We start from the raw sequence: 16686 nt of genomic DNA, 5'->3' as shown, positions 1-16686 counted from the left end.
GGATGTGAGTGTAAAATTTGGGAATGCCGAAAGGCAAGAGCATGAAAGCTCGGGGGTGCCGGGAAGGCGTGAGCAGAAAGCTCGGGGTTGTAGGGAAGGCGTGAGCGGGAAGCTAGGGAGTACCAGGAAGGCGTGAGCAGAAAGCTCGGGGTTGCCGGGAAGGTGTGAGCGGGAAACTCGGGAGTACAGAAAAGGCGTGAGAGGAAAGCTCGGGTTTGCCGGGAAGGCATGAGCGGAAAGCTCGAGGTTACCGGGAAGGTGTGAGTAGAAAGCTCGAGGTTGCCGGGAAGGAGTGAGCAGAAAGCTCGGAGTTATCAGAAAGGCATGAGCAAAAATCTGGTGAGGGGGAAGCTCAAGGTTGTCAGGAAGGCATGAGCGGAAAGCTCGTGAGGGGGGAGCTCGGGGTTGCCACGAAGGCGTGAGCGGAAAGCTCGGGGGTGCCGCGAAAGCATTAGTGGGAAGCTCGGGGGTGTCGGGAAGGCGTGAGCGTTAGAGCTCTTGAGAGGGAAACTTGGGGGTGTCACGAAGGTGGGAGCGGAAGCTCGGGGTTGCCGCGAAGGCGTGAGCGGAAGCTCGGGGTTACCGCAAAGGCATGAGCGTTAGAGCTCTTGAGTGGGAAGCTCGGGGGTGCCGCGAAGGTGTGAGCGTAGGCCTCATCAAAAAGCCCGTGGATCAAGTGGGCCGATGGAGGCCCGCCGGCCCGTCAAAAAACCCGCAAAAGCCCGCCTTGGTGGGCCGATGGAGGCCCGCAAAAAAGCCCGTAAAAACCCGGCCCGGCCCGCTAGGCCCGGCCCATAAAAGCCCACTAGGCCCGGCCCGTAAAAGCCCGCAAAATATTATATATATATGTGTGTGTGTGTGTGTGTGTTTATATATATATATATATGTATGTATGTGTGTGTGTGTGTTATATATATAGATATATCTATATGTGTGTGTGTGTGTTTATAAATATATATATATATAGAGACATATAGATATATATATTTGTGTGTGTGTATATATAGATATATATATATATATATAGTCATATAGATATATATATATATATATCAATATATCATATATGTGTGTGTGTTTATATATATATACACACACACACACATATATATATATATTAATATATATGTGTGTGTATAGAGAGAGAGAGAGAGAGAGAGAGAGAGATATATATATATATATATATATATATATATAAGTGTGTGTGTGGAAGTCCTTATATTATTATACTTCTATATAAAATATGTGCATATATATATTCTACATATCGGTTGACCAATCCGATCGGATTCGAAAATATGATGAAATTGGCTAAATTTTTTACCACACTCATAATTTATTGTAATAAACTCATCCAACGGTCGGTTTTTCCATTTTCTTTGAATTGATAGGGGTTGCTCTTTGGAGTGTATGATCTATAAATATAGGTTTATAAGAGTAACTACGTTTGACCTAGTTGATCGAATTCGAAACGAGAACCAAATTGGCTAAATTTTCTACAACCACCATAAAACATTACAATCTCTCCATCGAGCGGTTGATTTCTCCGAATTCATTTTCTACTTCATGGTTGCTTTAGAATGAACCTAAACAATTTAAATGCAATGTATAAGTTATACAACTATAGGAATAAAATTGGTATAGATCAATGTGTTTGTAATTAAAATTAATTTTTTTTTATCTTATATCCACGCACATCCATTGATGGAATATATACAAACGTGATGTGAAAAAATAAGCACGTTTCGCAGTTGTCACGGCATCGGTCAACCAATAAAACATATAAGTGACTGCGGTTGACCAATCCGATCGGATTCGAAAATATGGTGAAATTGGCTAAATTTCTTACCACACTCATAATTTATTGTAATAAACTCATCCAACGGTCGGTTTTTCCATTTTCTTTGAATTGATAGGGGTTGCTCTTTGGAGTGTATGATATATAAATATAGGTTTATATGAGTAACTACGTTTGATCTAGTTGATCGAATTCGAAACGATAACCAAATTGGCTGGATTTTCTACAATCACCATAAAACATTACAATCTCTCCATCGAGCGGTTGGTTTCTCCGAATTCATTTTCTACTTCATGGTTGCTTTAGAATGAACCTAAATAATTTAAATGCAATATATAAGTCATACAACTTTAGGAATAAAATTGGTATAGACCAATGTGTTTGTAATTAAAATTAATTTTTTTTATCTTATGTCCACGCACATCCATTGATGGAATATATACAAACGTGATGTGAAAAAATAAGCACGTTTCGCGGTTGCCACGCCATCGGTCAACCAATAAAACATATAAGTGACTACGGTTGACCAATCCAATCGGATTCAAAAATATGGTGAAATTGGCTAAATTTTTTACCACACTCATAATTTATTGTAATAAACTCATCCAACGGTCGGTTTTTCCATTTTCTTTGAATTGATAGGGGTTGCTCTTTAGAGTGTATGATATATAAATATAGGTTTATAAGAGTAACTACGTTTGACCTAGTTGATCGAATTCGAAACGTGAACCAACTTGGCTGGATTTTCTACAACCACCATAAAACATTACAATCTCTCCATCAAGCGGTTGGTTTCTCCGAATTCATTTTCCACTTCATGGTTGCTTTAGAATAAACTTAAACAATTTAAATGCAATGTATAAGTCATATAACTTTAGGAATAAAATTGGTATAGTCCAATGTGTTTGTAATTAAAATTAATATATTTTTTTTTATCTTATGTTCACGCACATCCATCGATGGAATATATACAAACGTGATGTGAAAAAATAAGCACGTTTCGCGGTTGCCACGCCATCGGTCAACTAATAAAACATATAAGTGACTACGGTTGACCAATCCGATCGGATTCAAAAATATGGTGAAATTGGCTAAATTTTTTACCACACTCATAATTTATTGTAATAAACTCATCCAACGGTCGGTTTCTCTTTTTTTTTTGAATTGCTATATGTAGCTCTTTGGAGTGTATGATGTATAAATATAGATTTATAAAAAATTAGTGTCTTTAAAAATTTATTTATCAACAAATTAGTATCTATATATAAATATAGATTTTTTTTGGTACAATATAGTTATATAGATTGTTATCTTTGGTTGTATTTGATCATTATCCATTGAATTTCCAAAGCTTGACTAAAAAAAAAAATACTTGTGTCTTTAAATATTTATTTATAAATAAAGCCCGCAAGGCTAAGCCCGGCCCGGCCCGAAAAAGTCCGCAAGGCCCGCTTTATATGGACGGGCTTGGATCCTTTGATTTTTAATAAAGCCCGGCCCGGCCCGGCCCGCAATTATTTAAAAATATAGCAAGGCTCGGCCATGCCCGTTGACGACCCCTATGTGAGCGTTAGAGCTCGTGAGCATGGAGCTCGGGGGTACCGCGGAGGCAGTGGGCGTTAGATAGCGAACCTAATCTTTGATACCCAAGCGTCGGGGGTTAACCACCGAATCAATGGCTGCCGTGGGCTTTGTTAACCAGTCCCTTTACTCTTTCCCGGAGGAGAAAAGCTTGACTGTAATGCCGTGTAGCGATCATTGTCATTATGAGGCATTGCCTTACCGCGTGGCGGTTGGTCGTAGACCACTCGTGGAGTCTAGACCCGTTTAGGTCTCTTTCCCGTGGGGAGAGTTTGACAAAGTATGGTGCTTGGAGGCTTGACCACATGCTTACATATAGAGTATATGTAGAGTTTTGTAATTGTATGAACACTGACAAATAAGTGTAGCAAGTAATAATATATGGATATTATGACCAAGTAACATGCACAATAGATAGTGGCAAGTGTGATGGGTGTCCATATAAAATTTTGAGAGTAGCTTCCGATGAAAGCTATTAAGTATTTGTGAACCTAGAGCTTAACTAAAGCACGTTGGATATGTTTGAGCGAGTTAGGTTGTGTTCGAGCAAGTTGGGTGTAGTTGAGCGGATAGGCGCTGTGCGAGCATGCGGGGCGTGTCCCAAGCAAGTCGTGGCCATGCTCGATACCCAAGCAAGTCGTAACCGTTGCAAGTGTTTATCCAAGCATGTTTAATTAAGTCATAAGTTTCTATTTAATTAACAATCTAATTAAATAGAAACATGGCATGTGTAGCATGTACTAGTAATGTGGATGCTAATAATATTTTTGCATTGTTGTAAACATGCTTAGAGATAATTGAGATGGATATGAGAGGTATGGCCTATCTAGCATGTAAGGCGTAGAAGGCGTTGCCAAATCTACAAAATGTTGTAGGCATGCTCAAAAGTTATGAAAGCATGGAAATAGCTCAAATTGAAAAAGCGTAAAAGAAAAGATATAGTTACTTATCTTATGCTGATTTGGAGTGAGTTGGAATTGGATTTGATATAAGTACCCAAAACATGTTGGAGGTGTCCAAGCATGACGCTCCAAAATTGCTTTAGCGAAGTTTCTTAGTAGAAGGATGATGGTTTCACTAATTGGAGAGGTGATCGGTGATTATGTCTCCTTGAAACAAAATAGGTGATTAGTACATGAATATGTAAAATCAACACTAGTCTCTTGCATATGTACTTTGGTAGAAATTTTAAGCAAAGTGTATATGGAAAATTGTAGTTGGCAACAAATGACATGTTGCATTTGTGTGCTTCTAAAGTGAATTTCACAAAGTGATAATGAAATGTTGAAGAAACATTTTTAATAAGTCATGTATACACTAGGCATCGGAGCCTATATAGAGAATTATGCACAAGTAATCACTTTACGTATATTGGTGCACACATTAAACTAGACGGACTAAATTGGGTATGAACCAAATTTCTTGACATTTTGTAGTCGAGATATGCAATTCTAGTGGGACGTAGAGTCATGGGAGTACATGCAAGACTGAGGTAATCTAAGCATAATACTCATATGTGGGCTTCAGGATAAAGTCATTAATTGAAGGTGGGTATTGCTATATAATGCACCAGTTCAAAAATTTTGACCAAGCCAAATATGCATAGTTGACCTTTATAGGTAGTTCATATGTAGGCATGCTCTGTTAATCAAATTGGGTCACAACACACACACACATATATATATATATATATATATATATATATATATATATATATAGTTCATACGTCTCTGCCACATGCATCGTTGGTAAAGCATAATTGAGTTGGTACACAAATGTGGCATATCCCTAAGTATGAGGTTTACAAGCATATGAAAATGTGAAACCAACATATAGAATAGGTGCATGTGTTACTGCCCTTCAACAGGTGTGAGAGAATTTATCTTATCCTTGCTGGAAGGATATGTGAATGCTTGACATCCATTTACAGTTACGCAAATGAGAAGCATCCATGCATAGTTCAAATGTAGAATACGTTGAAGCATGGATAATGAGATAATCTTTGATATATACACAGCAACTAGTTGCCAGAAGAGGACAAAGGAATAGTACTCATGCCTTGTGTTTAATTTGAAAGCTATATGATGAGCGATGCAGCAAGCATATGAATGCGTACAATTAAATAGATATATGGCCTGATCCGTGCATCAAGTACGGCAATTTAATGCAATCAAGTTAATCATATGTGTACGTGAGTGTTTCAAGCCTCCTTGGTGCTACCTGTCAGGAGTTTATATATTTGACTAACAACATATATGAAGATATATGGTTTACAATTTGAGAAAACTATAATATGTGTAATTAACGATATAGTATATAACGTTACTGATAGGTGGCGTCACCTTAGAAGTCATGCTTTTTGCTCACAAGCAAACACGTGGTGTGCAAACATGCTTATCAATAAAGATAGGATAAACATAGAGCGAACAGAGACTTAACTTATTGGCTATTTTGATCGGAGAGGAGTTCAAAAGCTGAAGCTTGTAGCCATTACTGACAGAGTGAAAGAGATGACCGTCGTTGATCGAACAATTGTGTGCGCCAGAGATCCCAGCAGCGGACGCAGTGCAAGAGCAAGATTGGGTGTCCAAATCAGATTTGGATTGTGGATGTTTTGCTCCGGTGACTACTGCAATTTGCAGGTGAACTGTATCATCGAATTAATTGAGAATTTGAGTTGATGAACCTCTATTTAGCGCATGTGTTGGTGCGGCGCGGTAGCTGCTCGAGGATGAGATGGGTCTTGGATGACCAGCAATGAGCGGTGAGCTATCCAGATGAGATTGTGGACAAGGAAAGCTTACACTTGCAGAGGGAAATTAATTTTGGTAGATGATCTTTTGGCGGATAAGCTATTGGCACTGGGTACCCGTCAGAAGGTAGTGAGTCTGGCGGAGCGGTGGCTAGCGGCCCAATGGAAGTTGCTCAGCGGTGAAGCTCGGGGCTGCTCACTTGCTCAGCGGTGAAGCTCTGAGGCTGCTCACTTGCTCAGCGGAGGTGCTGCTCAGCGGAGACCACCCAGCGGAGGCCACCCAGCAGTGAAGTCTAGCTGAGGCCACCCAGCGGTGAAGTCCAGCGGAGACAACTCGATGAATGAGACGAGGCCTGGCGACTGGCAGTTAGCGGAGGCTCTTCAGCGGGAGCGGGGCTTTGCCTAGCGGTTGATTGCTTTGTTTGAAGAGGACTGTTCATCAAAGAGTTGAGCTGATTCTGGTGGTCTCTGCCCAAATGTGTTGATCCAGCTTGGCGGAAGTTGTTGTGGCGGACAAACTCTGGGTGTCCAGAGTAAATTTTTTTTTTTTTTTTTGACTGGCCGCTAGCATGATGTTGCCATAAGAGGCCAGTGTGCCGCTTGACTTCGGCGGACCGCGGAAGGCTGGATGCCCAGGTTGCTAAATTTTTTTTGTAATTAGTGCAGTGTTGACCTTTTGTTGTTCGCGTTGACTGAGCTCAAGTTTTGAGTGGGTATAGCGTTGACTTCGTTTTGACTTGAAACCTTGCAACTTTGCAAGCACTGGAAACAAATTTATGTTTGAAAATTTTTTTTGTTACCGCCAAGGATCGATAGTGGCGGATGTAAGGCTTGATTGAGAATACAAGGTAAGGAAGGCCAAGTGCCTGGACACCAAAGAGATTACTCAAAAAAATAAAAATTTATGATCTATTAAGCTGACTTAACAGGTGATAAGCGATGCCACAGACGGCGCCAGTGTTAATGCTTGTGACCGAGGGGTGGAGAGAGAGAGAGAGAGAGAGAGAGAGAGAGAGAGAGAGAGAGAGAGAGAGATGAAGTATAGTAGTTCGTCTCCCGCTATGTCCACTTGAATATTGTACTATGTGTGTTTGGGCCTTGCAGCCCAAAGGAGATTACAAAGTGTGTAATGGGATGTTGAATAAGTGAGAAGGAGTCTCCTTTTATAGGGGAGGGAGGTTCCTTCTTTTACATGTTTTCCAATGTGGGATAAGAAACCACTATTTTAGTCTAAAAAGCCATATTGTGGAGGCATGTTGGCAAGGCCGAGAATGTGGCTTCCCAGGGAGGTATTGGTCGCTTCCGACCACCGTGGCGTAGCTTGGACATCGGGCTACAGGATGAATGTCTCGGTTGGGCCCTACCATGGCTTGTGGGCCCCCCAAGAGGGCGTTACTTATGCTTGGTGATGTAGCAAATCCTTCATATTGTTGGAGGTATGTACATTACTATACTCGAAAATTTCATCTCAGATTTGTTTCCTAGTTTTTTTCATTCGGTATTTGCTTAAATACCTCCAACATCAACATGGGAGAGATCCATTTTCTCTCAATATTTTGCTAATCTAATTCCTTGCTCATCCCACTCATAGCAGTAAGTAGTACTTTACCAAACTAATCTAGCTAGTTGAGGTTGTATATATGTAGATGCTTGCTTTTCTCCTTTACTTTTATTCAGTATAGGATGATCAATTAACACTAACACTAATCATGTTTTATCACCATTTGTTATGTTGTTGATTCTGTTTGAACCCAAAATTAGCATTTTGGCCTAACAAGGCGTGTCTTGGAGAAATTGAGCCAATGTCAGTGACTCAAGCTATATATTGTCAACAAGTTCGAAATATATTATTTAGAGACTAAATAAAGCCTACCTGCAAAATTATGGAAGATTATGCAAGCTGCAAGAAAAGGCACGCCCATGCGAATATTCATACTCCATTCAATAAGGAATATGACATGCACGTGGGGAAGCATTCAACTACATTTCAGGGTAGCCAACATGGAATATGTCATGATGATTCCATTAGTGCTTAATTGCTTAACCCATCATGATTTGTTTAAGGCCAACCACTATGGCCTGGTAGCCTATATATGGAGGCTACGACGAAGTAACAAACACAATTCATCAATTAATCTCTATGATCATCCAAGCCTTTCCGGAGCAACCCCTCTTCTTCTCTTACCGGTGACCACACTCCAGTCCCAAAATCCTCAGGAGCCGACTGTCAGTGCCACCAAACCCTCTGTCAACGTGCTTCGGTCCTAGTCTCCTTGAGAGCCGATTGTAGTACCGCGACCACAATGGTTACGAAACCACCCAAGCAAGGGTAATGCCCTCGCAAACCAGTCAAGCTAAAGTCATGCTTTAGCAAGTTCTCCCCACTTCCCAGTGATTTTCGCTCTGCTCGATCTATGACGTTGAGTATCGATTGTGTGATTTGGAACAAAGAGATAGCATTCACAAGGAGAAAGCCAGTGAAGCCTTCACGAGGAACATTTCGCGAATAACATTTTCATCAACCTCAAAGGGATTTCTCCTCACTAGGATCTTCCTTGAGAAGATTTCTCCTCATTCGAATTTCCCTTAAGCCAATCGATTGTGTGATTTTGAAGAAGCTTAGCCAAAGTCCTCACCATGAGGCACAAAGAATCCCGCGATGAGGTTGGTACTCTCCTCGTCCACAATCGCTCGAAAGAAGTCAGGTCAAGGGACACCCCCGACGACCGCATCCTAACGATGCTGGCACGCCCGTGCAGAAAAGTAACTGTCGACCAGCTGCAACAAAACTAGAGCAAAACAGATTCTACCATTTACATGCCTTGTGTTTTTGATAGATTAGATCCAATGTTCTAATCATTGTCAATGCGCATATCAAATATCAAGTATCAAGTCAAATTAGTCATGTTGTTTCCAATCATATCGAGTTTTTGGCTGAAGTGTAGAATAGGAGCGCAAGAATCGTACGTACAGCCGGAGTACAATAGTCGATTAGGGTTTTTACCACAAATAGTAAAAGTTATTTACTTCATTCGTATCATTAATACTAAAATTAAGAAGACGTCATGACAGATTCATAGTGCATGGTACTAGGGTTTTACTTAATCTTTTAAAGTCTTTTTGCTTAATTGATATAGATCTCACTAATCTATTTGCATACTTTCAGAAAGTGATGGCAGTATCGTACTGGATTGCAATCATTCTGTCACTTTTAGCAACAATTGACAACCATGTATTTCTACTGGAAGCTTCAGACGTAGGAGTTTGCTATGGAACGTTAGGGAATGACCTCCCTGCAGCAACAGAAGTTGTCAATCTCTACAAGAAACATAGTATCACCAAAATGAGGCTTTTTGATCCAAACACAGCAGCCCTTCAGGCACTGAAAGGGGGCGGAATCAGTGTCATACTTGGCATTCAAAACCAATACTTACCCGCACTGGCAGCAAGTCAAGAAGCTGTGAACGCATGGTTCACCACCAATGTTAAGCCTTACCTTGATGGTATTGAACTCAATTATAATGCGGTTGGCAATGAGGTTATTCCCGGGCCCTTAGGCAACTACGTTTTTCCTGTAATGAGGTTTTTACCGACTATGCTTGATGGCAGAGAGCTGAGTGGGATTAAGGTTACCACAGTTGTTCCAGGAACTGCCTTGGGATCTTCATACCCGCCTTCAAGTGGTGTATTCGCAGCGGAGGCTGTTGAAGTCATGACCAGCATTGTTCAATTTTTAGCGTCAACCAATTCATCTCTTATGATCAATGCGTACCCTTACTTTGCCTACAAGTCAGACCCTGCCAATGTTCACTTGGACTATGCTCTATTCACTACTAAAACCTCGGTGATTCAAGATGGACCACTCGGCTACTACAACCTGTTGGATGCCATAGTGGATTCGTTTTACACGGCAATGAAGAAAGTAGGCAGCCCTAATGTCACGGTTGTGGTGTCTGAAAGTGGTTGGCCTTCTGCTGGGAGCGGACAGTTCACCACCCCAGAACTTGCAGGGACATAAAACCGGAATTTCATCAAACACATCAGTTCAAGGGTAGGAACACCAAAAAGACCTGATCAATTCATTGAAGGATACATCTTTGCCCCGTTCAATGAGAATCAGAAACCTGAGGGCGAGGAGCAGCATTTTGGTCTTTTTTATCCCAACATGGAATCTGTTTATCCTGTGTTTCAGATTCTTTAGTGATTAGACAAATAAAGATTCAAGGCAAACTCTGCCGATGAATCTATGATGTTTAGCTGAGAAATAGAAAAATGAAAATTCCCAATTTTCAACTTAATCTGATCTTGTACTTCAGAAGCATTTGGTTCATCCACCTACAAACACATACTATTCAATAGTGTTCAAATTCCAATACAAGGTTTTTATTTATCGAAATGTTCAAGCAGCATTACAATCAAAGGCGGGAGACTGCTTGCTCTTTAATACTTGTGTTGTTCAGAAAAGGGTAATCTGTGTACCCAACAACAGGGTCTTGGGTGTAAAAAGTCTTCCTGACATACTTAGTCAAGGGAGCATTCAGCTTAAATCTCAAAACCAAGTCAGGGTTTGAGATAAAATAGCGACCGTACGACACTAAATCAGTATCACCAGAAGCCACAGCTTCCATTCCTAGCTCTCTAGTAAAACCTCCACTTGCCATGAATGTACCTTGATAAGCTTTTCTCAGAGTCCTCATAAATTCGGCTTCGTCTTGATCACTGCCATGTTTGCCCGATTCTGCTTGACCATAGGCAGCGTAACGAGGCTGAGTCACATGAAGGTATGTGAGCTTTGAGCCTATGTTCTGTTGAAGCTTGTTAAGCCTTTCAATCACAGCAAAGCCTAGGCTAACTGGGTCGGAGTCCATAGCATCAAGGTGATCAATAGCTGGTGAGACTCTGACACCAACTCTATCAGCACCAATGGCCTCAACTACTGCTTGAACAATTTCAATCAAGAATTTGCAGCGATTTGCAAGCGACCCACCATACTCATCAGTTCGATCGTTGATCCCATCTTTCAAGAATTGATCAATTAGATAGCCATGTGCCCCATGGATCTCAATTCCATCAAAACCTGTAATATAGCATATACAGGTCAATCATAAGAGACAAATCTCAACTGATTACGCTCATGAAGATTAATGTTCTCTAACCATTATGTTATGTTATCAGATGGCATTTGGGTAACAACTTTAGAAAAAGACTCCGTCTAGCTAATATTCTAGATTTAGAGTGTGACATTACACAGAATGCTCTTATGCACATGAACAAATTATGTGGTGAAGAAAAACTGACCCGCTCGAATGGCATTCACCGCAGCGCGGCGATACTGCTCAACAATGTGGGGAATTTCATGTATTTCAAGGCGTTGAGGCTGAGGGTAAGTGCCATGAGACCCATCTGGCAAGAGAATTTTCCACCTCTTTGAAATGGGATTGTTGGTTGAAGAAATTGGCGATCCCCCACCAGGTTGGTAAACTATAACATAGATCAAAACAGTAAGTAACAACATGATCATTCTACTGCTGAAAACTTAAATGCAAAAACGAAGCTCCTGCCAAATGTGTGTGTCATGTATCTGCAACAAAATTACCTCCATGGGAAGCACGACCTACATGCCATAGCTGACAGAAAATAATGGCTCCTTTCGCGTGAACGGCGTCGACTACCTTCTTCCATGCCTCAACCTGTTCATCCGAGAAAATCCCAGGAACATGTGGAAACCTGCTTCCACCATAATAGAGTAAGAAGCTACTTAAAATTACCGGGTTGAGGTTAATAATAGGTAACTTCGATTTGAAGGTTGAAAGAGTAAAATCACCGACATCGAAGGGCGGCCCTACTAAGCCACTAGTTACAAGAGAATGAATGATTGAGAGTAGAATTACGAAATTACCCAGCGGCTGTGTCAGAGACCAAAGTGCCTTCGCTGATGAGAAAGCCGCCGGGGGTTGACCTCTGAGAGTAGTACTCCGCCAGGGCCAGGTTCGGGACTCCGTTCAAGGCTCGGCACCGCGTCATCGGCGCAAGCACAACCCTGTAACGACAAATCGGTCAAAAACAAATAAAAACATCAAATGACAAGAATAACCTCCCGGATTTCCCTCGTCACAATTTCCAAGGAAATCGGAAAGCAGCAGCAACACTGACCTGTGAGAGAGATTGAACTTGGCCATCTTGATAGGAGAGAAGAGAGTAACTGAGGAATCGGCCATTTTAGTTTTCCGATCTGAGAGATCACTAATTGAAAGCTGAGAGATGGACAAGAGAGAGAGAGAGAGAGAGAGAGAGAGGTGTTATAGACTTATAGTGGTGGTGGTCGGCGACTGTAGATGGCGGGTCCCGACAACAGTGGGGAGGGAATAATAATTCGGAACGATATTCACGTGTCACGTGTGCATTGTTTTATGGATCTCCGACTTCGTTTGTTTATGGAAATATGGAAAACTCTAGCTAGTCACTGTTTTAATTTTTAAAAGCTGAGGTTGAGTGGTTGACTGGAGTCTGGAGGTGAGTGGTTGACTGGAGGCGATGATGAAACTGGTTGAGGTCACGATTTTGAATTGGGCTTTGGGTTTTGGTGTTGAGTAGGAAGTAATATTTGGGCTCAATTTTCGTGCATGACAGTACCCTATGAGGGATGCCGGCTTGACCCATCGGCCATTTTTTCAGGTAAAGAATCAAAAATATGAACTGATGAAACTACATATGATTACAGATAAGTGATAAGAATATCAACCAATCTTTCATATGTCACGTGTCAACTATAGGATAGATATCGTTATCTTTAACAGAATTCTTATGAATGCATGAACGAGTTCTATTATCATAATTTTAAAATTTATTCACGTTAAAAATACTCAAATTTGTAAACTTTATAAAAATGATAAAACCTATAAATCTATGTAGCCAAAGCAGCTCAACCAACAAACCAAAAGATAAAAAAATGAAAATTTCAGGTTTTCAACTTAATTTGATTTTGTACTTCACAAACTTTCATCTACATTGAATATAATCAATCTCCATATATAGTTTTATTTATCCAAAAGAACAAGTACAATTTTTCTACAGCATCAAAATCGTAAGCATAGCTAATTCTCCTTCACACTTTCACTGTTTAGAAAAGGATAGTCTGTGTACCCAACAACAGGGTCATGGGTGTAGAAAGTCTCCCTATTATACTTATTCAAAGGAGCATTCAGCTTAAATCTCAAAACCAAGTCAGGGTTTGAGATAAACTGGCGACCATACGACACCAAATCAGTATCACCGGAAGCCACAGCATCCATTCCTAGCTCTCTGTTGAACCCTCCACTTGCCATGAATGTACCCTCATAAGCGTTTCTCAGAGTCCTCATGAACCGAGCTTCGTCTTGATCAAACTCCACTTGTCCATGAGCTGCGAAACGAGGCTGAGTCACATGAAGATAAGCAAGCTTTGAGCCTACGTTTTGTTGAAGCTTGTTGAGTCTTTCAATCACTGCCAAGCCTAGGCCAATTGGGTCGGAATCAGTAGCGTCAAGGTGATCAATAGCTGGTGATATTCTAACAGCAACTCTATCAGCACCAACGGCTTCAACTACTGCTTGAACAGTTTCGATCAAGAACTTGCAGCGGTTTTCAAGCGACCCACCATATTCATCAGTTCGATCGTTGATCCCATCTTTCAAGAATTGATCGATGAGGTAGCCATGTGCAGAATGGATCTCAATTCCATCAAAACCTATACATTATCAGAGATAAATCATAAGATCAAAGCTACCCGTAATGTGCAATGAAGAATAACATTATCTTTTTTAAGTATATTATGTTGTCAAATAGTTATATTTGCGACATATTAAAACAAAACTTCTTGGGAGTGTGACATGATACATTACAAAAGTGAACCAATTATGTGTTGCCTAGATACTGACCTGCGCGAATGGCATTCAAGGCAGCGTGGCGATACTGCTCAACGATCTGGGGTATTTCGTGGGTCTCGAGGCGTCGAGGTTCAGGGTAAGCGTCATGAGACCCATCTGGCAACAGAACTTTCCATCTCTTTGAGATGGGGTTGTTGGTTGAAGAAATCGGTGATCCCCCACCAGGTTGAAGAACTATAACATTGGACAAATAACAAGTAGAAAAATGATCATTTTATGCTGAGGAATTACTTGCAAAACAAAGCTAGCTCTGCCATTTAAACATGTATGTGACAAAATTACCTTGATGAGAAGCACGACCGACATGCCAAAGTTGACAGAAAATGATGGCACCTTTGGCGTGAACAGCATCGACCACCTTCTTCCATGCCTCAACCTGTTCATCTGTGTAAATCCCAGGAACATGTGGAAACCTGCTTCCACCATAACACAGTAACTAAGAAACTACTCATTCCATCTAAATAATTTAAAACAGGGAACTTAGAGTTGGACGTCCAAAGAGTAAAGCCTAGTCAATGAAGTATTGAAAATGATTATCATATTGAGTAACATTCAGAATTACGAAATTACCCAGCGCTTGCGTCCGAGGGCGAAGTGCCTTCTGTGATAAGAAAGCCGCCGGGGGTTGACCTCTGAGAATAGTACTCGACCAGTGATGGCTGAGGAACTTCGTTCAATGCTCGACACCTCGTCATTGGCGCAAGCACCACTCTGTAAAAGAATTAAATTACAAATTCATCAAAATATTATCTAAAACTCATTGCGTAAATCTCCAACGTGGTACATGTAGTATAATGAATCGAAAAAAATGACATAAAATATATATTTGTGAATGAACCCAAAATCAAATGACAAGTATGCCCTGCCGGAAATCTATGTTACTCTGGTCAATTGGACAATCTCCAAGGAAATGGGAAATAAGCAACAAAAGGGTGACTGACCTGTGAGAGAGGTTGAACTTGCCCATCTTGTAAGGAGAGAACAGAGTGAGTCCTGTGGATGAAGAATCTGCCATTTTTGTTTTCCTATTTGAGGTATAGAATTCAATCTCAGATCAACAAAGCTGAACCGTGCACTGTATTTAAGTTGTAGAATGGTTTCGGCTTTATATAGGAAAACAGTGGCGATCTAAAGCGTCAGTGATGACTCTTAATGGTTGCTCTGGTTGGTTCTGATGGAAAGGTGTGGAGGTCGGTGATTAATAGAGGCGGGTCGTAATCGATGAGGGGGGAATGCTATTTGTGTGCGAATTGTTTTTGTGGATCTCCTACCTCGTTTGTTATGGAAAAGTTTGGTCAGACGAGGATTTCCAAACGTGTTTTGACTTTTGACGGTGTGGTTTAGTCCGTAGTTTTGACGCGGAAGCCCAGTGACCCCGGGGCTTAAAATGGGCTTGGATTTTGATGTTGAGTTTGAGAAGTCTAAGTAGGCTTAGATCTTTTTATTTTTCTTTTTCATTCCGCTCTAACATCGGAATTGCGTCATTAATTCTTCTAAAAAAAAAACATCGGAATTGTTACAAAGTTTGTATTCTAAATGCTCAACATTTCATTATACACCCAATTTCTAAAAGATCTAATGGAAAAAAGCCACCTATTATTTCTTTTCAATCAACACCCAATTATTGCCAACTAGGATAAAATATTAGATTTCATTTTTTGAAGAATTATACAAATTGTCATAATTTAAATCTGACAAACATAAGTCAACTAGCAAAATTAACGTCATCTTTAAATACCTTAATTGTAGATCTTTTTTATTGGTCCCATTATTATCGCAATTTTCATTAAATTCATCATGATTGCTAAAATTATGGATCTTTTTTCACATAATTTTCTGAATTCAAAGGTTATATAGATTTAAGTGAATGTGCATGATATTTACTTTTCTGTAATTTAAACTTTCTATTTTAAAAGTAACTTTATGTTTTACTTGCAACCTAACTGAAAGATAGAGGTTTAAAGTTTTTAACCCAACTAATAGATTGTCCTTTTTTTTTATAATTACAACCTAAATATTAGACAGGTATGTTTAGCTAACTTGATTTCTAGGAATTTTCATATCAACCTATTTATTAGAATCATTTTCAACATCAATCTCTTTCTTAGGTATTCTATCATTGCGAGTTGACCATGTTTATTAGGTTGAAAGTCTCTATATTATATGCGTATACCAACATAATAAGGTACCTGATCATCAGAACACTTTTTTTAGTTAATTTGATTTCAAGTATGTATCTGATATATAGGAGGTTTCTTTTTGTATGACCCGGACACCTCTATATTACAATAGTTTTTTTTTTTTTTGTATCATACCTCTTTATTAGGTTTTCTACTATATTATACCTATGATCGTAGAAGATACAACCTTTTTTTAGCTTGAAGGTTTATGGTATTCAAGCCTCAATCACATCTAATTACTTAGTAGGTAAATTAGAAATGTAGTAGTTTAGAGTAAAAAGCTATCATGGGATTAATATGACAATATACCTAAAAAGAAGAAAAAAGTAATCCAAGAACAAGATATATACATACCTTACAATTAGAATCTTTCGAGAATATAGAGAAGCACCAAGTGTGAGCGTAGGAGTGAAAACACAATAACAAAAGTTTTTTTCCCATTTCTTGACC

General features: G+C 40.0%; 2 protein-coding genes and 1 pseudogene across 2 annotated transcripts; 1 reads left to right on the top strand and 2 right to left on the bottom strand.

Annotated features, from left to right (window-relative positions):
- The first annotated feature begins 9303 nt into the window (after positions 1 to 9303).
- LOC112186786 lies at positions 9304 to 10332 on the top strand (annotated as a pseudogene).
- An 85-nt stretch (positions 10333 to 10417) lies between these two features.
- Positions 10418 to 12444, bottom strand: LOC112186784 (12-oxophytodienoate reductase 3). Its single transcript, XM_024325296.1, has 5 exons — positions 12285 to 12444; positions 12031 to 12171; positions 11728 to 11858; positions 11430 to 11612; positions 10418 to 11208 (listed from the first exon to the last, which is right to left on the bottom strand). Exons 1-5 carry the CDS (start codon positions 12347 to 12349, stop codon positions 10547 to 10549), a joined length of 1182 nt encoding a protein of 393 aa, XP_024181064.1. The 5' UTR covers positions 12350 to 12444; the 3' UTR covers positions 10418 to 10546.
- Positions 12445 to 13053: 609 nt separating this feature from the next.
- LOC112186785 (12-oxophytodienoate reductase 3) lies at positions 13054 to 15270 on the bottom strand. The gene is made up of 5 exons (XM_024325297.2): positions 14998 to 15270; positions 14627 to 14767; positions 14339 to 14469; positions 14048 to 14230; positions 13054 to 13857 (listed from the first exon to the last, which is right to left on the bottom strand). The coding sequence occupies exons 1-5, from the start codon at positions 15069 to 15071 to the stop codon at positions 13226 to 13228; spliced, it is 1161 nt and encodes a 386-aa protein (XP_024181065.1). The 5' UTR covers positions 15072 to 15270; the 3' UTR covers positions 13054 to 13225.
- Positions 15271 to 16686: the final 1416 nt, after the last annotated feature.

This window comes from Rosa chinensis, chromosome 2 (assembly GCF_002994745.2).
Source record: "Rosa chinensis cultivar Old Blush chromosome 2, RchiOBHm-V2, whole genome shotgun sequence".
Classification (NCBI taxonomy): domain Eukaryota; kingdom Viridiplantae; phylum Streptophyta; class Magnoliopsida; order Rosales; family Rosaceae; genus Rosa; species Rosa chinensis.
This window is presented reverse-complemented; position numbering and strand designations above follow the sequence as displayed.